Consider the following 24543-nt stretch of genomic DNA (forward strand, 5'->3'; position numbering starts at 1 on the left):
AAGTACAATAATGTTAACATAATAAAGAACTATTTATTGTTTGTAATATATCAATTTTGTGTTACAAGGTATGTTTTAACAAAGATATATGTAATACGTAAAAAGCTAAAGCAATATAAATTATTGATTTTCTTTGATTTTTCTGTAAGAAAAAGCTTATTTGATTTTAAGCTAATTAGTGTACTTATATAAGTTTACTATTGATTGAATTGTTTTTACAAATTACTCGAGTTTTAATATTCATAAATTATAGATGTACATACGTTATATTATTAATAAAAGTGAAAGAATAGGAGGCACTTTTATGAACATAAAAAAAATATTTTGCTACCTAGGATACGATGTAATCATTGCCTCGCGAGTGATTAAATCTCTTAAAAGTGATAAGAAAGCTTGACATTATGCGTACCAATAGCAGTCTTGTTTTTTTTAATAATAGATCACCCTGTATCGCGTGGTTATCAATGATTTAAAAATAATTTGTGTTTTCCACGTTAGAATAAAATCTATGGAGATTATATTAAAAGGCACGACTTATTAAAAGTTTGTAAATAAGATAATATTTCCGATAAAAGAGCATCTTTAAAATTTCTGACGGCTTATTTTTTAGCCGTTAATTCGATAGTTTTTAGTCTAAGAGTTTTTGTCGTTCATTTATTCAGAACCATTCTTAGGCATTAGCAAAAACTGATCGTTTGTTTACTAAAAACTTTATGATTATATTCGAAGCTTTTGTAGAATATAATATATATATTATATACTATCTTGTATGTTGTATTAAAGCACTTCATAGGAGTATTTTCTTATATATATAATAACCATGTTGTTTGATAATTGCATTTGATGTAACGCGATATTTTTTTTGTATTTGTTCCACTTTCTTAAACCAAGCGAAATTTTAATGACTTAGAAATATGAGAAATATGATAAATTCATTCTTGCCTTCAATATGTAAGTAATTCAAAGAGTATAGTAGTATAACTTGCAGTTGATTATATGAATTTTAAATTATAAATCTTAATTAAGTTTATATTTCTACCTTGGAACATTTACCATTAACAACGTATGATCTACAATTACTTTTAATATAATATGAAATGAATCATAATTTCTATAGACAACAAAGACTAATTGTGAAATATACAATGTATTTCAATGTCTTTTTATACTATGTTTGTTTTGAATTTTCTAAAAATTAGAAATTGCAACAGTTTATACTTTTAATATAACTTCAAATTTTTAGTTTCAAATTTCACAAATTTCAAATATTAAAATTTAATTTTATTTCTATTGATATTGATTATTATGATTTATGATTTATAATTATTTTAACTTTTTATAATTTTTTTTCTCTCAATAATGAGAATATTCATAATTATTTAGCAGAATATGAATAATCAACTATTAACCAGAACAATAATGCATAATTAGTAATATGCTATAATTTAAATTAATTTATAAATAAATAACAAAGTTAAACAAATTAAATATAAAATAATATTATAATGTAATATCATTTCTGCTATCAATTGATCTTTATCTTTATGATTTTGTTTATATTATTTATCAAATTTTCATGATATAATAACATTTAATATCTAGCAGTTTGCATAAGCACACATTCTTAAGGCCAGGAGTTTGAAAAGGGCAGAAGGGTTATTTGGAGGAATTATTTTCTCAAACGATAAAGAAAAGGAACAAAATAATGAAACAAGAAAGGAGGAACGACAATGGAAGTCTATCTGCAAAAATATGATTTTTAATTCACTCAACAAAATGATATCAAAACATCAGAAACGCGATTAGAAGTAATATTACGAAATCTTGTTGAAAGAAAATACATAACATAATATCGTAACAAAAAATAAAAACAGAATCAATTTACTACAATCCGCTCCAGAATCGTAGACCATGTACTTCTCCATTTCGTCAACAGTTAAACAGTCCCTCTAAACGAAAGCTCACAAAGGCTTATCGCTTTGACTAAGAATATAAATTATGATTATAGTGGCCATTGGCAATACCCCTTACACTGTACAATCTAACATAAAACTACAACGACGGGCAATATCATCGACAAATGTCGATATATAGCCTGGGTTCTAATTAGTACTCAAATTAAATGCGTTTTTCGCAAAAAAAATAATAATTAAATTATTAATTCCTCCTGCCGCTAGAATACCACAATAATCTAATCTCATCGAATAGTTTACGATTAAGCGTAATATTTCGCCGATAGATTACTTTAGCGGCGTATTGTATTTTTGTGGTTTTTTTTTTTTAATATTATAAGCTTAGTCCTCCTCTCTTTCTTTTCTATTTTTTTAAACAATCGAGTGGCTTCTCATTTTATCGTATAAAAATTATTGTCACTATAAAAGCCACAATTGGACCCACACGAATTCAATGTAAATGCACACTCGTAACGCATAATTATCATATAATGTGATGTGTTACTCAATGACACAATTATATTCTTCGGAATAAAACGATTAACAAGAGAACCAGTCCCTAAATAAACATACTAAATAAAAATACTGTTTGTTGAGAACGTGGTGGTGGCCGCGTTCGAAATAGGAACTTTATATGAAACACGATTTTTATCTATTAATTAGTCTCTATACCGCGGACGTACGTGATAGTAACGATAATAAACAAATCGTTGCATTTGCCGATCAGCTGGTATATCCGGTATTTCAAAGTATATCGTCAAACCAGCTGCCCGCAGCTCTGCGATAAAAACTAAGTTTGCACCCTGTCAGTAAGTCAGCTAGCACAACGTCCGTGCAAAAACAAATAGTCAAAAAAAATTGAATGTGTGACCATGAAAGAGAAGCTCAATTGTATATTAATAATAATTGTACTTAAATTGTGGGATTATTCATTCCACGGGTCCAAGAATTTATATTTGGTGATAATCCGACAACTTGATTTGTCTTGGAATTACGCATTAAAGGCTTATGGTGCCACATTGATTCCATCGAATGTTGCCATTGCCAGCAACTGCGACAGAAATACCGGAAGCACACCTAGGAACAAAATAAAAATAATAAGATATCTTTTGTTTAAAAACTATGATATATTTTTCATACCACTTCACGACAAAAATAGGGTCCTTGTTGTACGGAGCATCCGGAACACATAGAATCTTCTAAATACGGATCAACTTGCACCTATAAAAGCAATAGAGATTTTATTTTTTTTTTCTTCCAGAATTTTTTCATATATTATATTTATTTTATAAAATTGTACAAACCTTTTTTGTAAATTTGGCAGTTTTTATCTCTATAAAAGCAGCTGAAATTGCTTTCATATATGAATGTTTTGTACTAAATGTAACACGACCAGATCCAATTGGATATTTATGTTTGTCAGTATCAATACCTATAATTAATTTTAGTAGTATGTATTTAACAATTGAAATATACTATAACTCTTTACCTGCATAAATAACGCCTCGAAATAGATCATCCATAATTTTTGCTAAACCAGCAGCAGTTAGCATACCATGAAGTGCACCCACAAATACTGTTTTGTGAGGATCAAGTTTTTGTGATGATGATTTTACATAGTTACTGTCTTCAAGAATCCAAGGTATTACTTGTACCTATATAATACAAAAATATTATAATTATAATAGTGTAAATTAAATTACATTTAAATTTAATAAAGTAAATTTCATAAAGTAATTTAATTAATTAAAAAATGGCACATACCTCTTTTGCTTTCATACGTTTAGATGATATTTTGTAATACCAACTTCCACCATTGGTAAAATCATGTGTACAACATGCTAACAAAGTTCTTACCTTAAACAATATATATTCTTTTTTGTTATAAAAGAATAAATTTAAAAAAAATAAAAAATATTTAACTACCTGTTTTTCAGATTCAAATATAATATATACATATCCCTTTGGCTGTGTAGCGGATTGATCCTTTCCCGGCCATTCTACTCTTATTTGACCAAACTGCTTAAAAGTGGCAATTAAAAGAGATTCTGTAATATCCCAAGGTACACCACCAAGAAATACTTTAGATGAATAACCTGATGGTCTTTGAGTACGTTGTGGTAATATACCGCTCCAAGTACATGTTGGATCACAAAGTGCTGGAATAATAATTCTTTAAATATTGCTAGCATATTCTTTAATTCATATCATATTTTAATAAATGAATTATACCAGCAGCACTTCGATGAAAACGTGCTACACGTTCAAGTGACATTTGTGGGTCTAAAATATTTATAGGAGGTGAATTTAAAGCCATATGATTTCCAGTAGTACAACAATTTTTCTCGTGTGATAGAAAGGAATTCAGGAAATTGCCATTTTGATTCGATCCGTAGTGATGACTGCGATTATGTCCATGTGAGTGATGATGATGCGTCGACGATGAATTTTGATGGGATGAAGATAAATACTTTTTCACTGCCATTCGTTGGAACGCGGCTGCTCTATTGTTCGTACATAAATCCACTTCCGGTGACATCAACGAACCCAGAGACTGAGGGTAACATTCGTGTGATGATGAGTTTAACGATAAACAGTTCTAAAATGAAATAATTTTTTTTTTCTCTATTTTCTAATTTTGATGAACTTATATAATTAATATTTATAAATTAAAAAAAATACCATTATATCGGATAGAGACCCATCCACACTACTTATACCACTCGTGTCTGAGTCCGCTGGTGAATTTGATCTTGATCCACTGCATCCCATCACATGAGAATACTCGAAAGTTGGACTACTACAATCGCTAATATTGAAAAGAAAAAACAAATTATGCATTAGTATAATCATCTTGTTATATTATACACAATGTTTTAAAAGATACCTGTAAGGTGGTGACCCACGAATAGGTCTCCCATAATAAGGAGAATGAATGGGCGATGAAGGTGAACCCACATGCTGCAAAGATCCTCGACTTTTTAACGATGATGCTGTTTGATTACTACTATTCGTAGATGAATATGAATAAGGATTCGAATAAAGACTTCCAGGAGTGCTAGGGCTGCCGGGTGTGGTAATAGAACTTGGAGAACTTGGAACATCTAACATTGATGAATTCGAGCATATTCCGTTCCTATCATCACCCTATATTAAATAACATAAAACATTTAATTAATTATCAATTTCTCAAACATATTTAAATAATTTTTTTATAATTATAAACCAAAAGAATTTAAATATTTTAAAAGAAAAGCTATAATATTATGTTACAATATAAAAAATAGGAACAACAAAATATATGATTAAAAGTTCATAAAAAAGTTGAGACCAAAGAAAAGTAAAAATAGAAAGAATAGATTATGATAGACCCGTTTGGCTCAAGCTTGTAAATTCTTGGCTACCCTGGAATCCGGGTCGTACTAACGCGCGCGGCAATGCGTAATTTATTTTGCCCAACGCATTATATGTCGACTCTAATACGCGCATTTCGATGTCCTGCTGGTCCTTTATGTACAGATTGCATCCAGCAAATGGTGAAGGTAATAACGTTAAAGGCGTCGAGAAGAGCCTGATAAAATGTCCATTAAAGTGACTAGTCGATAAGACATGACTTTCATAGTTTCTTGTTTTTACTCCTTTTGACCACGAATGATTTAATTATTAGTAAAATAAATTATAATTATTTAATTATTAGTAAAATAAATTATAATAATATATATAATATAATTTATGTTATACTATAAAAAATATAATTTATATTATAATTTATATTATAATTATTTCGTTTCAACAAATAATAAAGTTTTTAAATATTTTTCGTACATTTGTTGTTATATAAAAAATTTTGAAAAAATGATATATTTTCAAATATTTATCTTTAGGTTTTATAATTATTATTCAAAAAAAATTATAGAAATTTCATAGTTGCAATAATTTTACAATATAATAATGAAAATGAATATATAAGATTAATAAATAACTCCAGTATATTATTGCAAAATTAATTTTAATTAAAAATTATGTTTTATTATCCTATATCCTATGTAACATATTAGCCAAATATAGTATTTTATAATTTGATTCTTTCTGATTGGATCAAAAATTTCATAAGCAAAACAAAACTTTATTTCTATCGCCACATGGCTGCCACTATCTCTATCCGTTATCGTTATTTGCATTATCCTAAATTATGTTATCTTAAATTAATGTTAGGGATTCATTGTAACAAAATTTATTGAAAATCAATATATCAGGTAACCAGAAAGTCTCTATTGTACAAAAAATTAGCAACGCGATCGACGGAAAAGGAAGTTTGAGGAGTAGTTGGAATCATTCCAATGAGGATAATCATTGTTCCGGTTATTGCATTGGCAGCAGGCAGACGTTTTAGAATACTGCCTACTTCTATTTGAAATTTTATCATATCCAACATGTGAGATTCACAAATTAAAAGAAAATATTTTAACAGTTTTTACATTTCTATAGATTGGAGTAATTAAAATATATATAATAATGGAAGCTATTAAATTAATGCTAATATAATCATTTTAAAATTTTTAAAGTCAAAGTAAATTTTAATAATAATATTCAAATCTTTCAATTATAAAATGAAAAATTAATTAGCTTTTGACAAATTTAATAAAAGTAATAATAATTTAACAATTCCTTTCTTATATACCATTAAATTTTTGTTTTAAAAAGATCAAAAATAACAAGTACACATATATTTATGAAGAATAAATTATTGAAAATAACTTTTAATATAAATAACAAAACTATCTAATCTAAATGAGATTAAAATTATTTATGTCAAGCAAAATTTATACATAATATATAAAATAAAAGAAAATATTACCTGATAATGTTGAGAGGATCCCTGATTGCGACCCTGATACTGATAATTACGACAACTAGGAGACGCAGCTGTTGATTGACTGCTTATCAAGGATCCCCGAGGTAAGCCAAGTCCAAATAAATCCGAAATTGACATGTCTCCTGATATGAAGGAAAAATATAAAATATGTTACCGTTTTAAACAAAATCACAGAAAAAATACGACACAGCGCCGCAAGGACTATCGATTGACAAACGACGAACGGGCACGCTCGTTAGTTTTGAAACGACCTAGCAGGCAATTAGAACAAATTTTTTCATTTCTCGAGTGTTATGAAAAAAAAAAAAAGAAAAAGAAAAAACAATGTAATTCGTAAAATATATATATAAATCCTATTAATAATTAAATCTATATGGAAACAAATAAAATATGCAAATATATAACAATTATAAAACAAATATAAATTAACCCTTTGATCAATAATCAATATAAAACAAATTATTAGTTATAAGAAATTATTGATTTTATATTTATATAATAAATTTAAATAAATAAAAATATTTATATGATAAATTTAAATAAATGTAAATAAATTTATGAATCAAAAAATATTAAAATATTTTTATATTTATATTAGTCTAATCATATTTAATTATCAATTTATCTTAACAAAAGATGTAATTATTCTACAAATTCATTTAAAAATTAAAAGTAAAACATTAATCAAACAAATTAGTAAAGAAAAGAATCTTTTACCATCTATATTGTTATTCTTGTTGGATTGTGTACAAGACACGTCATGTGAATATCCCTGAAGGTTGCCCGACGGCGGAGGATCCAACAGCAAGTTTCCAATATATTGCAATTGATGCAGATGCTCTCGTTCACTGTCGCGATCGCGTTGTTGTTGTAATTTGTCACGATGCAATTGTTCTCTATCACGTTGTTGCAGTTGCAAACTATGTGATTTCTCATTGTTCCAATCAGGTACTTCTGATATTTTCACTCCATCGACATCGCATGACAAATCTAACTGTAGAAGATAAAAGAATAAATCGTTAGAATATTTCAAATCAAAAACTTTAAACAGTTTGTTTCTGATTATGCGATCACATTTAGTAAATTCATATCACGTAACAAGATATAATATTACAAAGATAATAGAGGAATATTGTCACCATTTTTTCTTCACAGAAATACGTTTGAATTATTTTAGTTTATTTTTTCTTTTGAGATAAGAAAATAATTATAAGAAAATAATATAACGCGATTAATTTTTACGATAGCAATTAAGTAGCGCGTGTGTAAGTAGACATTATAAGAACGCTGTATGGATGCTACATGGAATATTTAATTTGGTCTATGTAAATTATATTATGTTTGAATATATCAAAGAATTATAAAAATTTATTTTAATTTCTCTATTTTTTATAAATCTTTTAATTTTTGTAGACTTTTTAATTTGCATAATTATGATCAACGAGTATTCATGTTCGTTGCTTCGTTTGTTATGCTAACCGATTTTCTTGCGCAATTTCCGGTAAAAGTGATGAAATTTCAGAACTTGTACAATTCCTAAGAAAATAGAATTACGAACAATTTAAATAATTTCGAACAGTAAAACATTTCTTTTAAATTGTGAAATCTAATATATCACCTACCACTGAATTCCTCGATGTCATCGCTACGAATGATATCAGCAAACTGTGTTTCGAGCTTTCGGTACAGAATAACGAAAACAGGAGCCTGAAGGACGCCACTCCCAGTTTGCGTTCGTGGAATTCGGAAAAAAAGTTTTGCAGGGTCGGGGAAGATATTGAGGCATTCTAAAGGTTCAACAAGAGAATTCCAAACTTCGTAGAATTCAATGCTATCAAGTTCAAAGTCGCACAAAACCTAAGGACGCTTATAATCCATGCAAATGATCATTATTTCGAGTTACATCAGACAAAATAATAACACCTTCAAAATTCTTAAGGTTTTATAACCCGTTGACTTATTGAATTATTCGAGGGTTGCATTGATATCGATAGTTCGGAAACATCGAAATATGCTAGAAATATAATACTATATATATATATATAGCAAAAATAAGTGAATCTAATCTTTATGAAATTTCAATCTTGAAATTATATCATGAATCAAAAGATGAAATAGAAATATTAGAAAAAATAAAATTTTTATATAAAAATAAAAAAAAATTTATGGAGTAATAAATGCCATTATTTATTCATACTATTGTACAAAAATGATGGCCTATTAATAATAATAATATTAATTTATTACATTTTTAATTCACTAATGAATTTTCTCAGACGTACATTTTGTTTTATAATCATAATAATTTGTATATTATGTTTGCAAATAGTATCATATACATTTCTATAAAATTTAGAGATGATATCAAATAAAAATATTAGACAATTTTTGTAACAAATTAAATTATAAAAAATTCTTTTTTGTTTTCATTTAATATTTTTAAATTGATTAACGAAGGGTTAAAGGCAGCGCAATATAGATAAAAGGCATGGCTATCAGCTTATGAAACGCAACGTGTTTTGCACGTGGACGGCTCAGACGCGTTGCGGCTCAACGTACGATTCGTATGTTTGTTTACAAGTGAGGACGCAGGACATTCTTTCGATTTCGATTTTACATTGTAGTTTCTACGTTATAATTATTGCTGTATACCGACATGATTTACATAGTAAATTTTCTATTTGAAGCGACATCATAGCACTAGCGAAATTGTAAAGTAGGTTACCAATCGACCAATGAAAAGTCAAAAAATAAGATTTATAGAAAAATAAAGATAATATTTATATCGAAATATTGAGAAAAAAATATTAAACAATAGGAAAGAAGAATATAGAATTTTTATGGAGGGATAACGACTTACCAATTGCATTAATGTAAGCATGTCGATCTTTGATTAAGCCTTGACGAATTTTTCAATTGTTCCGATTGCTGTTCTCCACCAATTCAACGTGATGACTCGTAATGTGATTTAATCAATTATAAACTTAATTAATATATATATATATATGTATATACATATACATATATATATATGTTCAATCAGATTTTTTCAATTTATAATAAATACGAAAAAAGTTAAATATGCGAATTTAATAAATTAGTTAATTGACAATTATCTTATTACATTAAAAAATTTAAATATTTGATCTCGCCGGGTTTTTAATTATTCGCCGGGGGATAATATTTTAATTATTTTAACTCTTAGAATTGCCTATTTTTAATTAATTTGTTAATTTTTTGAAAATAAAATTTATTTCTCCTTATGTTCAATTTAATGTCGATACAGAAACGATGGAGACGGAACGCCCATTCTTCTCCACATTGCTCCACTCTGCGAACTGAATTGAAGATCTGTTCCTCCCTTTCCCCTTTTCACTAGCAGGTTCCATCTTTGGAAACCACCGGCGCAGTTCGCGAACGCGCCCTTGTGGAATTTCATATATGCGATAAAATGCAAAATTGAATCATTAATTTTTTAAATTGGTATTTTTAAATTAAATTTATATACTGATAAAAAATAGATTAAATAAGTAAAATTTGAAATAAATTTTATTTGAAGATGCCAAATATTTTTTACAAATCAAATTTTTTTTTGGATCATTGTTACTTTTAATATAATTTTGTCTATAAATTATTACAATAAATTATGGATATAAATATTCATATTTAAATATATGTCTATTAAATTTTTATATATTGTATACAAATAGAAAATAGAAAAAATAATAAAAAAAGATTCTTTGAACAAAAAAGAAATCTTTAAGGCAAAACAATTGTTTTATTGAATAGACAAATCTATTTATCATATAAAAAAATTTGCATATTTTATTCTATATGAGCAGTTGATGAATCTAACATTTCAACTTCAGAACTAATATCACTGGAATAATTCACAATCACATCTCGGGGATTGCGTTCCACTTTATCAGCAGTATCGTCATCAGCTTTGTTAGAACTTTCTCCCCACCCAGAAAATAAATTTACTCTTAATTTATCAATATCTTGATTTGCTGATTCAGCTATATTATTTGTATTTTCTAAAGATTCTACATTGTCTGTTTCTTGATGTTTATTTGCAGGATATTTATATTTTGGAATATCAATTGGTGCATCTAAAAAATATTATTGAAAATTATTGAAAATATGTTTGATAAAATAATAAAAATAATAATAAAAAATAATAATAAATAATAATAAAAATAATAAAAATTAATTATATATATATATATATACCACGATAGGGAGGTGATTCTTCTATAAGTTGTTCCATAACATAAGTTAACATAGTTGTTGTAAAAGTATCATCTCTTCTAAGTCCAAGAGCTCGATGAAAAGCATCAACAGCTTCTTGTGTATTTCCTATTAATGCATGAATAAAACCTACTGCTGAATAAGTAGATGCATTTAATGGATTTAACATTAATGCCTACAATTATACAGTAATTATAATCAATCATAATTTAAAATAATAATTTTAATAAAAAAATCTTTATTTCAATATTTTTTAACCTGTTGATGATATTCTAAAGCCTCTCCATATTTCTTCATTTTTCTACAAGTATGACCTAAGTTATTTAGGAGTGCCTCCCATTTACTAGGTAGAATAACATCCTTTAGTCCACCTTGAATTCTTTTCATGGCTTCCTTAAATTGCCGTTCAGCAGTTTTGTAACTGTATTCGATGAAATGACAACTCTTGATAAATTAGACAGATTTCCAAAAACCGTGGAAGGGTGGAAGTACACTAATCAGGTTGCAGAGTGAATTTTGAACCTCTCTTTTGCACATTACAATAACTCAATCTCAGGGATAATATTAGAATACTTATATATCAAAATACTTACTCTAAATTATAAAAAGATATAACTCCCATCTCATGTATAACAAATGGATCATTTGGGGCTATATTCTGGGCTTGTTGGAAAAACTTATCAGCCAATTTAAGATTATTTGTTAAACCACATTCAAGTCCAATATATAAAAGAGGCAAGTGACATCCTTTCATTAATTGAGAAGCTTTAAAATAAGCAGCCATTGCTTGATCATGTTCATTTTCTACTGCAAAAGAATGACCATAAGCTAACCAAGCAGGACCAAATAATCTGTCTAATGCTGTAGCTTTTGCTAAATATCTTCGTGCTGGATCACTTTTTCCTATTATTAAAACAATACAATGTTTCAGAAAAAAAATTCTTTAAATTTTGGTTATATAATAAAATTATAATTACCTATACTATAATAATAACATCCAACTGCAAACCATGCTAAGGCCATATCTGGATATAAGTCAACTAATTTATGTGCTAAATAAAATAAAGCTGAAAAATAATTCTATAATATACAAAACTCTAATTTATTAATAATTACATGTTTTGATTTTTATAATATTTACCATTAGTTTTTTTTAATTCTACTAAGCAAGCAATGTGTACTGGTAAACACGAATTATGATATGGATCTTTTTTTAGTATCCTAAAATTAAAAAAAGATAACATAAAAAAGTATTATAAATTAAAATATATAAATATATGTAAAATATATTATATATGAAATATATATTTAATTATATATAAATTTTTTTGAATTGAAAAATTACCTTTCTGTAAGTGAGAAACACTTTTGATAATCACAATTATAATATAGTCTTTCTGCTTCTGTAACTTCCATATCCAAATTACCTAATAACTTGTCTGTGACAAGAACTCCCATTACACTACAAGTTGCTAGCACTTGTTTTTTGTATGGTTCTTGATATTTCTTCAATTTACTTTCATATAATAGCCGTAAGAATTCTGCTTCAGCTTCTGTGCATTGTTCACCAAAAGGTAGGGATTCCAAAAGTTCTTTTTCTATTAAAATTAGATCATAAGATTACTTGTGTTCATTTTTTATATATTTTTTATATAATGTTTATGAATTATACCTTCAGCAGCTGAGAGCATTTGATTTTGAACTAATGCTTCAAATGCTTGATATGAATATACATCACAATGTAGAGCTTGTTTATAACAATCAGTTGCTACTGCTCTGTTATCCATAGCTTCGTGTACTCTTCCTTTCACATATAATATTGAACTTTGTACCTATAATATATAAATTACTTTATATACTTATTATTTTATTATTTTGTATTTACAATGTAATTAGTTTATAAATTAAATTTAAATTAAATAATTTGTGATTAAAAATAATGTATAAAATAAATAATATTGTGTATACTCAATTACATTTTTAGGTGCATCTTCTAATATATCTGCTCGATCTCCAAAAGCTGATTGTGTTATATTTGTACATATTTCTGATTCATTAATAACTTGTAAAGCTTCATTATATTCTTTTGCTTCTAAAAGACTTCTTACTGTTAAATAGTGACACATTACATCTGTCTATAAAATAACAGTATTCCAATTTAGTAAACTATGATATTGTTAAAATATTTTATAATTAAATTTTACCTTTTCTAACCCACGACGTCTGATAAGATGAGCAGCTCTATGATACTGTTTCATTAGATACATACAATGTGCTAATGTACATACATCTTTAGGATCTTCATTACTTAATGAAACAACTTTATCTGCCCAAAATAAAGCGGCACTATATAGATGCTGCAAATAAAATAGTAATAAAATAGTAATCAATTTTCTTTAATAGTTTGAAATAATTAAATATGTTTTACAAAGGCTAATGAACATTGAAACTTTACCAAATCAATGTACGATTTTATTAATTTTCTACAATTATCTAAGTCAATATTTTTATTGTCTGATAAATTATGCATTTTCTCGCAATCTAAAATACCACTTTGACGCGCCATATTTAATTTAAATTTTAGAGGTTAGGTATGTCCTTCTTATGAGGAAATATTTATATGCTAAAATACTTATTAGTGATATAGTATCGCTTCTTATATATAAAATTTTTATTATGTTATTCTAATTAAATTTTATTTTAAAATTATAAAAATAATTATATAAAGCTGTCATAACTTTTTTAATGATGTTATTGGTTAAAATATAGAGAAAATACACATAGCGCTATATAAGAAAACATCATTTTGTTTCAAAAATTTACCGCATGTAGCACTGCAGCATATAGTCAAGAATTTTGAATCTTCTTTCCTTACTCCAAAAATTATATAAACAAGGTTAGTAGAGTTAGAAGATGGCAAGAAACGAATAAATCGCGTGCTAATGCAAACGAAGTTAATCAAGCATTATTCGCGACGACCGTGTAACTCTCGGTATTGTCGACGTCCTCGAGATTTCGGTGACGATATATTATTTCGCTTAATGATAATGTGAAAAAGCAGAATAAAACTTAAAAAAGGGTAAGAGTTCGGCAAACGGAACAGCCAAAAACTCTTGCAGGCGATGTCAAACATGCGGCGACGAATATTACAAGGAAGTCTACCAAATCGACGGTATATTTCGGCTAAGATTTATCAGTGAAACTAGTGCCAATGAGTGTGAATATATGGCGGCGCGAGTATTTTTACTGAGCATCTTGTTTACAGAAGTGCTAAAGCCCGTTTATGCCGCAGGTGCATCTCCCTCTTTTCTTCCTATCTAATCTGTTTATATTCTTTAAACTGATATATACTGAACCATGCGTTAACGTTTTTTCTTTTGTATTCTTATCAATGATTAGAATTTCGATATTTATTTTTTTATGAAACGTACATTATTTGTTAAAATAAGAATATTTGAATGTTTAAATATTTAGTTAAAAAACAATTGTGTATTTTGTTTATAATATTTTATTATTATAATATTCATGAAAATAATTTTTAACATACATAATTTTTTAAATGATTAAATATTAATTGGTAAAATGATAATTTAATTATGACATAAAAAATTTATTTTATCTTAACATATAAATTAATATAATTTTGTAGAAATACAGTTTGATTATGCATAATGATTATAATTATGATATGAACATAATGAATATATCTCTTAATTATATATTATTTAAAAAATTATGAAAATTTAACATATTTTCAATATATAATTTTAAATATATTTTATATTTAGGTGTTAAAGAAATTGGAATTGGTTTGCATAATAAAAACGTATCAAAATCAGAAGGCTTCAATATTAATCCAACCAAAGCTTCTGGTATAACATTGGAAGTTCAACCTAGTGGTCATGTGATATTAGGAAAAAAAGGAATTACACTCACTTGTATAACTGGATCAAATCAAAATATTTCTTGGTTACACAATGGTATATCAGCACCACCATGTGGTATTACACGTTGTACTCTTCTCAAAAATGGTTCTCTTCATTTACATAAGGTATAAAAATATTGAAAAATATTATTATATTATTATTATATTATTTAATATTACTTTAAAATTAAATCAATTATTACCTATTCTATTATTGTGATAGATGGTGCAGAAATTTAGAGAAAAAAATATTACTACAATTAATTTTAGAGATTATTATAAAGATGAATATCGTTGTGTAGCACATACTAATTTTGGACTTTTAAGATCATCACCTACATTTATTCAAATAGCAGGTAAGTTTCCTATTTAATATATTGCTATTAAATTTTAAAATAATATATAATTTAATAATATATAATAATATATAATTTATAATATTGTAGTATATAATTATATAATTTGTTTAGAATTTGCTTATATATTTAAAGAGTCTCCAGAAAATATAACTGTACAAGAAGGTGAAATTACAAGATTATCTTGTTTAATAGATAGTGTTCCTTTTCCTAATATCACATGGCAGCATAATGAAAAAATATTATTGCCCAATCAGAATAATTTAAAGTAAGTAATTCTTTGATAGAAATTAATAATTCAATATTTTGTTATAATTAAAATTTTTATATTTTAGTAATAAGTATATAATGGTACCACCAGGTGTTCTGTATATAAAAGCAACGAAGTTATCAGATGCTGGTACATATAGGTATGTACATATATTAGTAAATAATAATAATAAAATACATTTATTTATATAAGTTATAAAGTATTTCATACAATAAAATTATAAAAAAAAAAATATGATGAATCATTTATATTTTTAGATGCATAGTAAATAATGAATTCCTAAAAAAAACTAAAAAAAGTAAAGAAGCAAAATTAACTGTTATTTCACAACCTGAGGGTAATGGATCGTATATACCACCATTGTTATTCCCACAAATTTCATACAATCATTGGTTATTAAATGGATCAAATCTTAGTTTAGCATGTGCTGCATCTGGATATCCACCACCAATTATAATGTGGTCATTTATTCCTCGCTATATTGGTATTTTAAATATGTATATTAATAATATTAGTAATATTATAGTAATATTTATAATACAAATACAATAAATAGAGATTTATTTATATATTATATAAATTTAAGTTTTTTTTTTTTTTTTAATTTTAGCCAATCATAATGTTGCACAACCTCGCATTTTGCTTAATTCTAGTATTGGTATTAGTATATTATCACTAGTAAATGTGAGTGCATCTGATGCAGGAGTTTATATATGTTCTGTAAAAAACTTTATTACAAATAATGTGGAGATTCAAGTAAGTAATATTCCAAATTATTATTATATATAATCATTTTAAAAATACATTACAAAATATATAAAATGTAATATATATATATACATATACATATATATATACACACATATATACAAAATATTTCAGAATATAACAGTGAATATATTAATACCACCATCATTTGTGAAAATACCTACAAATCAAATATGTCCAAATGGAAGAACTGCAAGATTTGAATGTCAAGCACAAGGCTTACCTGTGCCTAAAATATATTGGTTAAAAGATTCATTAAATATCACAATCAATGGTATACAATCAATTATTTATTATAATATTTATTTACATTTATACATAAAACATATAGTAAATATTTTTACAGGACGTAGAACTGTATATATAAAAGAATCTAATAAAATGGAACTAGCAATATCAGCAACAGTTCCATCTGATGCTGGTATTTATCAATGTGTTGCTGTAAATTCAGCAGGAGAAATTTGGGCCGCAGGTCGGCTTCAAGTAAATACATCTCGTAATAGTCCTGCTGCACCTACCTCTTTAAAATGTCGTGCTCTATCACCAGTTAAAATTTTTATTTCCTGGGTACCACCAAAGTCTTTATCACATAGCAGTATTAAAGCTTATACCGTCCATTATAGTCCCGTAGGTAAGTTTCTTAATTGAAATACATAAAAATATTATATATATAATGAATAATTAAAAATATTATATAACATTTTTTAACATTTTATATATTATCATAAAGAAGGAGGTAAAGAAGAAGTTTCTCCGCCTGAACCGGGTAATTCTACATCAGTAGAAGTGACAAAACTTCTTGAACCATATACTAATTATTCCTTCTATATACGAGTGTGGAACAATTATGGTCCTAGTGATCAATCAGCCACCATTTTGTGTTCTACAGCCCCAAGTGGTACATTATTTTTTATTATCATAAATAATTATAAAAAAGAATTAAAAAATATAAGTTTTGTTTTCCATTCAGTTCCTAAAGGTGCACCAAAAGTAAACGTGAATATACTTAGTAGTACAAAGTTAAATATATCATGGGAGCCATTAACTAAAAAGGAGTCTCGTGGTATTGTGGTAGAATATAAATTACAGTTTAGATTGCATGAACATCCATCATCTCGGGTTTATTATTTATCCGCTAACAATAAATCCTATATACTTTCTGGTATGCATAAATATATATAAATTATTCTCTTTTATATAATTATTAAATTTTTCTTTTCTGTTTTATTTTGAAATTAATTCATATTTTTAAAGATTTAAAACCTGGAGCACAATATGATTTAAGAGTATTAGCCAGAACAAAACAAGGTTGGCCTAATGTGACTGAATCACAATTAAAGTGGACTACTGTTACTATGCCACCTGCTGAATCTAATCAATTTGTTATCAAAAATATTGTGGATGTACAAGTATTAATAGTAAATACTTCAATTGTAAAGGTTAATATAAATTTTTTTTTATCATATCTTATGTTAAAAAAGTATTTAAATTTTTATATTTCTAATGTTAAAATCATATCAGGTAAAATGGAAAATAAATGTTAATGAAAATGATAAAATCGAATCGAAATTTGATCTTTGGCAAATTTATTGTGAAAATCAAAGTGGACATAAATTAGAAAATATTTTTTTACCACAAAATGTTACCGAATATGTATTTACTAATCTTAGTAAGTACTAAACATAATACATCTTTTATTTTTAAAAAATTGTATATTTATTATATATATTGTATTGTGAAATTTTTAAAAATTTTTTGAATCTTTTTGTTTAGATGTAAATGTTTCTTTTACAATGGGTTTATGTATGATAAGTTCTGGTAAAGCAACAGGCTGTTTAACAAAACAAATAGAAACTAGTACAAGTAAGAATATTATATTAATAATTTTGCTTATCATTATAATAAATATTAATTTTATATATTATTTTTATTTATTAATTAGATAATGTACCAATGGCCTTGGAAGCAATTCCTGTTTCATCTACTTCTATAAATGTGACATGGTCTCTAAATGGTGTGCATGAAATAAATTCTTTTGAATTATGTTATCATGCAATTCATGCAGCAAATTCAGATAATCCTAAGTGTTCTATATTGTATGTAATAAGTTGATTTTTTTCTCATTATAATTTAAATTAATCTTTTAAAACTAAATTATTTTTAATATATTTTTTATAGGAATGATACAAAAGCAAATGTGGATAAACTAAAACCATTTACATTATATCAATTTAAAGTAAGGGCCATTCAAAATAATACAAACCAAAGCAATTTTTATAGTGAGTCTGTAGAATGCTATACAAATGAAGATAGTAAGTAAAATATATATCATATTTATTTATAAAATTATTAAACAAGTAACATTATTTAAGTAACAAACAAGTAACAAGTAATTTTTAACTAATAATTCATTTCAGTCCCTGGAAAAGTAGAAGAAGTACAATGGTTTTTAATAAATAATACAAAAATACGAATTGCATGGAAGGAACCAAGTAATATAAATGGTATTATACAAAATTATTTCATTATATATACCATGGACTTAATGGATTCAGTTAAATCATGGAGAAATGTGACAGTACCTGGTAATAAAACTTCGACAACTTTACCTGGACTAATTCCGGGGAAACGATATTTTGTGATGGTACAGGCTATGACAAAAGCTGGTTATGGTAAACTATCAGATCCTATAATAATTCTTACTGGTGGTTCATCAAATCCACCAAATCCACAAAAACCATCACAAAATATAAGATCTGATCAAAGTCTTGGTGAGTAAATTTATTTATTTATTTAGACAAAAAACATTTTTAAACATCAGAAAACTAACAATCTGCTAAATCGGAAGAATATGAGAGATGTGAGAAATGTTTATTCTTTTTTATTATTCTTTAATTTTTTCATCATACTGTTAATTACAAAAGTTATAAAAATTAATGTTGTAAAATTAATTAATGTAGAAAATAATTAATTTACTGGATTAATTTCTATTGAATAATAGAACATTAATCTCAAAATTGAATTTAGATATAAAAATTTTTATGCAACTTGAATTATTTGATTAAAAAATATAAATATATACAAATGAAAAAATATATAAATGTATGTTTTAAAATTTGTCATCATTATTCTATTATATATATATCAATTAGAAGTTTCAAAAAATTAACAAAATAAAAAAGAGAAGAATTTTTCTTTATCAATATTTCATTCTTATCTAATATTTCATATTTATTTATTTTTAGGTGTAATTCTTGGTGTAAGCATAAGTATTGGATTTATTAAAATTTGTCTATGCAGTATATATTGTCGAAAAAAATGTGAAAATGCTCGTATTTTAAGAGAAACAGCACAATCTACAAAAAATCGAACTTCAGTACGAAATAGATGTTGTACAGATCAAATGTCTACATCAGTAAGTCAACAAATAAATAGTAGAGTGGTACCTAATGAAATTGAACTTGCTGTTCTTTGTCCCACGTCTCCAATTACTAATCCTCATTTAGACACTAAAGTATGTAAAAATATATTTGTAATACATATAACATAATATTAAATTTAAATAAAAAATGTAAAAAAAAAATATAAATTATTATAGGGTGGAAAATCTAATGGTATTCTTGAGTCTTGTGTAAAAGAACCTTTATTACCATCATGGGAAATAAATGGTGAACAAAAAGATATTCATACAACAAAAAATTCTCAGGTATTTTAGTGAAGTATTTTAAATAATAAAATTATTATAATATATAAAATTAATATATTTTTTAAAATATAGTACAAAATAATGGACAATGTTGTCTTGAATGAACAAAAGCAGGATCAAGAACAAGATTTAGATGGCACGCAACTCACAATAGTCAATTGTACTTTAAAAAGTAGTAATAGCAGCTTAAATAATAATTCTGGTTGTCCAGATGGAGATACATCTTTATCAAAATCTATGTGTATATCTGTTCCGACGCTTGGACCAAATGGATGAAAAAAAATATTAGGCAATATAATTGCGTGTTCATGTTTTCCACCTATGCTCCAGTGCTACAGGTAGGATGTAAAAATTTTCATGCAACTTGAATTATTTGATTAAAAAATATGAATATATACAAATGAAAAAATATACATACAAATGTATGTATGAATTACAAGAACAAAATTCTTAATAAAGCAATGCAAGTTACTATATTTTACAAGTTTAATACGGCATAACTTGTAAATAAAAATACTAATGCATCTAGATTATTGTAAATAATAATAGTTTAAAAGTACATTGAATCTTTTGACTATTATCTTGTATATAATGTTTCAAAGCAAGTTAGTAATATTGACAACACAGTATTTCTATGTTAACAGTTTGACAAGAAAAAATCTAATAATTTTTAGATTTGATTTTGTATAAAATCATACCATGGCACAGATATGCTAATGATACTTAATAATATTCATTATATAACTTGCTCATATATCTATTGAGATGATATTTATTAAAAAAAAAAAAAAAAAAAGAATGTAAAATTGGAAATCAAGCAAATGGAATAATATCAAAATTCCTGATATATTAATACATGGGATATCTATTAATTATAAATATGTTCATAAAATATCATGTTTTGAATTAATGAAAGACATAAACAATACATTCCTTACACAGAAAACAAAATTATTGAATATCTAAATACGGGTATGGCCTAATCTATTTCACGATATATATTGCTTTTTAAAAAAGCAATATAGTACTGATCATTCCAAAATCTTAAATTTTCTATTAACTATATCTAAATTAACAAAAAATTCTTAGGTTTTAAGAAATTAAAAAAAATACTAATCAGATTTTATGTATAAAAAGTATAGTCTTAAGTTTTTTCTTTTATTATAAATAATATAATTACATATGTAGCATTACAAATCTTGGTAAATATTTATTCTATTAAAAAAAATAAGATATCAAACATTTTTAAAAAAAAATTAAAATGTCCATATTAATTTAATAAGATCTTTTTTATACTAAATATTGATAATTGTAGTATATGCTATTGAAAATTATAAGAACAGGAAAAAATAAATTTTTTTTTTAATAATATATATAAAAAAATATCTAAAAAATAAAATAAATAAAATAATTCAAATCATTCAAATATTAATGTAATAATTGAAAATATATAATATTATATTTTTTCCTGTTCACATAATAAAGATAAGTCTTTTATGTTGTACAAGACATTTAAAGTTAACTACATCATACAAAGCAAAAAGTAAAAATGAAAGAAAACTATAAATACATATTCCAGACTGGTGCATGTTACCATGACAGAAAAACCCACAACACAGTACCTGATAGTATAAGCTATATCTTTTAGAGTGAGACGTAGATATGTCATGTTATTATTATTGTGTACCTCCATTAATTGTTATTTATTACATTTTACATTCAGTACTATTTTAAATGATCATATTACACTGAATTTATGCAATAATATAGTCATTACAAGCACAGTATGAAATCATGTAAAAATAGAATTAATTCAAGCTGCACATGCTAGAGATTTTATATATTTATTATGCAGAGTTTTACATTTTTGTACAAAATAATTTGTTAAACATATAATTTAAAATCATTTTCAATTCTGCTTTGTGTTGAAATGATGTATAAATAGAGATTTTTTATATTATATATCTAAACTTTTTTAAATTTAATTCATGATTTATTTTTATGAAAACTCAGTACTAAAATTGTTAAAAAATTTTACAAGATCTGATTATAGTTATATGAAAGATAATTTCATTTGAACATCATTTATGAATTTTTTACATATTCTATGATCACAATTATTAGAATCTCAATTTTATTAACATAAATTATTTTAGCTATTTATTCTTGACAAATTATGTTGTTATGAAACATAGATACATTTCACTGATAGAATGCTTGTTTTGTGATTTTTATTTAAATGATTTGTTTTCCATTTGTTATCATATTTAACATAACTTGTTACATTTTATGTTATTCACATATAGTAGTATACTTTTATATTTGTTGAAGGTATTCATATGTTACTCTTCTTAGAGTTAAATAAAAAACGAGAATTGATATATAATTATAGGCAACTAGTAACTGATCGCTCATGAATTCGTTTTTTTTTTTGCATTAATTTTTAAAATATTTTTTGCACTGTATGTATATGTTAATTATTAAGCTTGTACAATTTTCTAATATTAATGAAATTTAAATTACGAATATTGTAAAGAAAATGGTATTATTTTTAAAGAAAAAAAAATAACAGATCAAAAAAATTAATAAAGAAAAAAAAATATAATAATTAATATGGCGACAAAATATTCGATGGTAAATGTTACATCTGTGTCACTTTAAAAAAAATATTTTAGTTTTATTGTACACAAATCTTAATCAATGTATTATAAAGTATTTTTATTTTTTAGCAGCATAATGTACTGTATTTGTTAAGCGCGATATTGTTTTATTTGCTATGAACATAATTTTCTTTATGCAAATTTTATTTATATTAATTCGTACCTTATAAAAAATTTCCAGTTTATAAGACAACATTCACTAAATTTAAAATGAATTGAAACATATTGGTGTTAAATTGGTATGATAATATTTATAACTAATTGTATAAAGAGAGAAAAGAAAGATGTGATAAGTTTTAAAGTTTATAAAAAAAAATAGAGTCGCCGTGCTGTTATCTAAGCATTTTATTATCAAAAGATGAATTACAGTATTGAAGTACAAAGCAATAAACATTGTTATTTTTAGACTACAGATAGTGAAAGACAAGTATTGTAAATGTTACATTTAGAGTATAACGATTTATATTTGAAAAAATATTTTGAAATTGAGGCTATTTTGACAAATTTTTAAAAACTATTTGTTTGTCTTATAAATTATTGTATACGTTGATTTAGAAATATTATAATTTATTTCTTTACTATATTATTCTAGTGGTATTTTGGTTAAGTACATAACATATTGTTATTCATATGTACTATGTTTATCATTTATACATAAAATTTCTTCATTCAAACTTGTACCTTTACTAAATGATAAGAAAAATAGTATTATTTCATTTCATTTGCAATAATTTTTTATTAAATATCAATTTGATAGTATTGGCTATACATAGATAAAGTATTAATTATATTGTACGGCGACTCTAGTCAAGTAAATATACCTCTATAACTGCCACCCTATACAGGGTAGATATTTTACATTACTTAATTTTAACTTAACCTCAGTACCTATTACACAGCACTATAATTTTAGTTTACACAATTTACCTCAAAAAATTTATTGTCTCATTCAATGAGTAGATATAGCCAAGACATTATACTTTATTTTATATAAGACATATATGAAAAGATAAACTTGGTAAAAAAATGAAATATGTATTAATATCGTTAATTATAGTAATTATTGTATATTAAGAAAACTTTAATTTATTTTTTCACAAAACCTTTATCATTTTTTTTTTATTAAAACCTATATAATTATTCTATTACTGTAATTATATTGGTTTTTTAGGGTGCAGTTACTTTGTATATATTTTTATTATGATTATGTGTATGTATATATATATATATTATCTTCAGAAAATATTAAAATTATATATTTTAATATATTATGTATAATAAATTATAAATTATAATCTATTGTTTAAAGTATTAAAACGATACACAAAATATTTAATGATATTGTTGACTTTCAATATCTTGTTGTAATTAATGATTGAAATAAAAATAAGGTAGTGTATCATTATTAATTGTATTAAAACATGTAAAAAACAATATCCTTCTGAAAAATATTCATTTGTAAACAATTGCAAAGGTATAAAAAAAAAATAAGCGAATAAATGCATAAATGAATAACTTTATTATTAAAGAATTAATAACAATACTTTAGAAGAGTATTACTATTAATTTTATTTTGGCAATTATCGCCATTTTATTATAATATTTTATGCAAAAATTAAGTTTACTTTCATATAATTTTCTTCATTTTCTTATTTTTATTAATTTTTTTGTTTGGCATTTTTGAAATATTTTCTAACTTATTAATTAATATTATTAATTAATATTATTTGTACTTGATTTAATACATTATATAATTTTTTTTTTTAATAATATTTTAA

The 24543-nt window shown here is 25.1% G+C and overlaps 3 protein-coding genes and 1 long non-coding RNA gene across 9 annotated transcripts; 2 read left to right on the plus strand and 2 right to left on the minus strand.

Moving 5' to 3' along the window:
* Window positions 1-21: 21 nt before the first annotated feature.
* LOC107964357 lies at window positions 22-2329 on the plus strand. The gene is made up of 2 exons (XR_001702840.2): window positions 22-951; window positions 1603-2329. It is a non-coding gene; the product is annotated as an uncharacterized LOC107964357 (long non-coding RNA).
* LOC411907 (cytoplasmic polyadenylation element-binding protein 1) lies at window positions 1744-9928 on the minus strand. Of its 2 annotated transcripts, none has more exons than XM_395376.6 (12): window positions 9689-9928; window positions 7546-7822; window positions 6811-6950; window positions 4840-5099; window positions 4635-4761; window positions 4185-4551; window positions 3879-4111; window positions 3717-3809; window positions 3442-3607; window positions 3257-3384; window positions 3093-3173; window positions 1744-3029 (listed from the first exon to the last, which is right to left on the minus strand). In XM_395376.6, exons 1-12 carry the CDS (start codon window positions 9707-9709, stop codon window positions 2865-2867), a joined length of 2058 nt encoding a protein of 685 aa, XP_395376.3. In that variant the 5' UTR covers window positions 9710-9928; the 3' UTR covers window positions 1744-2864. The 2 variants fall into 2 exon arrangements, with proteins under 2 accessions (XP_395376.3, XP_016767503.1); XM_016912014.2 differs by lacking the exon at window positions 9689-9928 and adding an exon at window positions 8451-8780.
* Window positions 9929-10626: 698 nt separating this feature from the next.
* LOC550920 (cell division cycle protein 16 homolog) lies at window positions 10627-13992 on the minus strand. Of its 3 annotated transcripts, none has more exons than XM_016911964.2 (11): window positions 13903-13992; window positions 13284-13436; window positions 13056-13214; window positions 12752-12911; window positions 12425-12677; window positions 12221-12300; window positions 12057-12146; window positions 11673-11982; window positions 11338-11500; window positions 11062-11254; window positions 10627-10940 (listed from the first exon to the last, which is right to left on the minus strand). In XM_016911964.2, exons 2-11 carry the CDS (start codon window positions 13344-13346, stop codon window positions 10654-10656), a joined length of 1758 nt encoding a protein of 585 aa, XP_016767453.1. In that variant the 5' UTR covers window positions 13347-13436; window positions 13903-13992; the 3' UTR covers window positions 10627-10653. The 3 variants fall into 3 exon arrangements, with proteins under 3 accessions (XP_016767453.1, XP_006558775.1, XP_623316.3); XM_006558712.3 differs by lacking the exon at window positions 13903-13992 and adding an exon at window positions 13535-13741 and having other exon boundaries at window positions 12057-12131; XM_623313.5 differs by lacking the exon at window positions 13903-13992 and adding an exon at window positions 13535-13740.
* A 4-nt stretch (window positions 13993-13996) lies between these two features.
* On the plus strand, window positions 13997-21056 carry LOC550865 (protogenin-like). Of its 3 annotated transcripts, none has more exons than XM_026440132.1 (20): window positions 13997-14371; window positions 14868-15130; window positions 15228-15360; window positions 15475-15628; window positions 15696-15770; window positions 15889-16115; window positions 16242-16387; window positions 16514-16673; window positions 16746-17030; window positions 17130-17297; window positions 17370-17561; window positions 17654-17838; window positions 17921-18068; window positions 18173-18262; window positions 18342-18495; window positions 18578-18711; window positions 18817-19170; window positions 19645-19913; window positions 19998-20105; window positions 20178-21056. In XM_026440132.1, exons 1-20 carry the CDS (start codon window positions 14305-14307, stop codon window positions 20379-20381), a joined length of 3516 nt encoding a protein of 1171 aa, XP_026295917.1. In that variant the 5' UTR covers window positions 13997-14304; the 3' UTR covers window positions 20382-21056. The 3 variants fall into 3 exon arrangements, with proteins under 3 accessions (XP_026295917.1, XP_026295918.1, XP_026295920.1); XM_026440133.1 differs by having other exon boundaries at window positions 17133-17297; XM_026440135.1 differs by having other exon boundaries at window positions 15496-15628.
* Window positions 21057-24543: the final 3487 nt, after the last annotated feature.

The sequence above is a fragment of the Apis mellifera genome, linkage group LG4, assembly GCF_003254395.2.
Source record: "Apis mellifera strain DH4 linkage group LG4, Amel_HAv3.1, whole genome shotgun sequence".
Taxonomy (NCBI): Eukaryota; Metazoa; Arthropoda; class Insecta; order Hymenoptera; family Apidae; genus Apis; species Apis mellifera.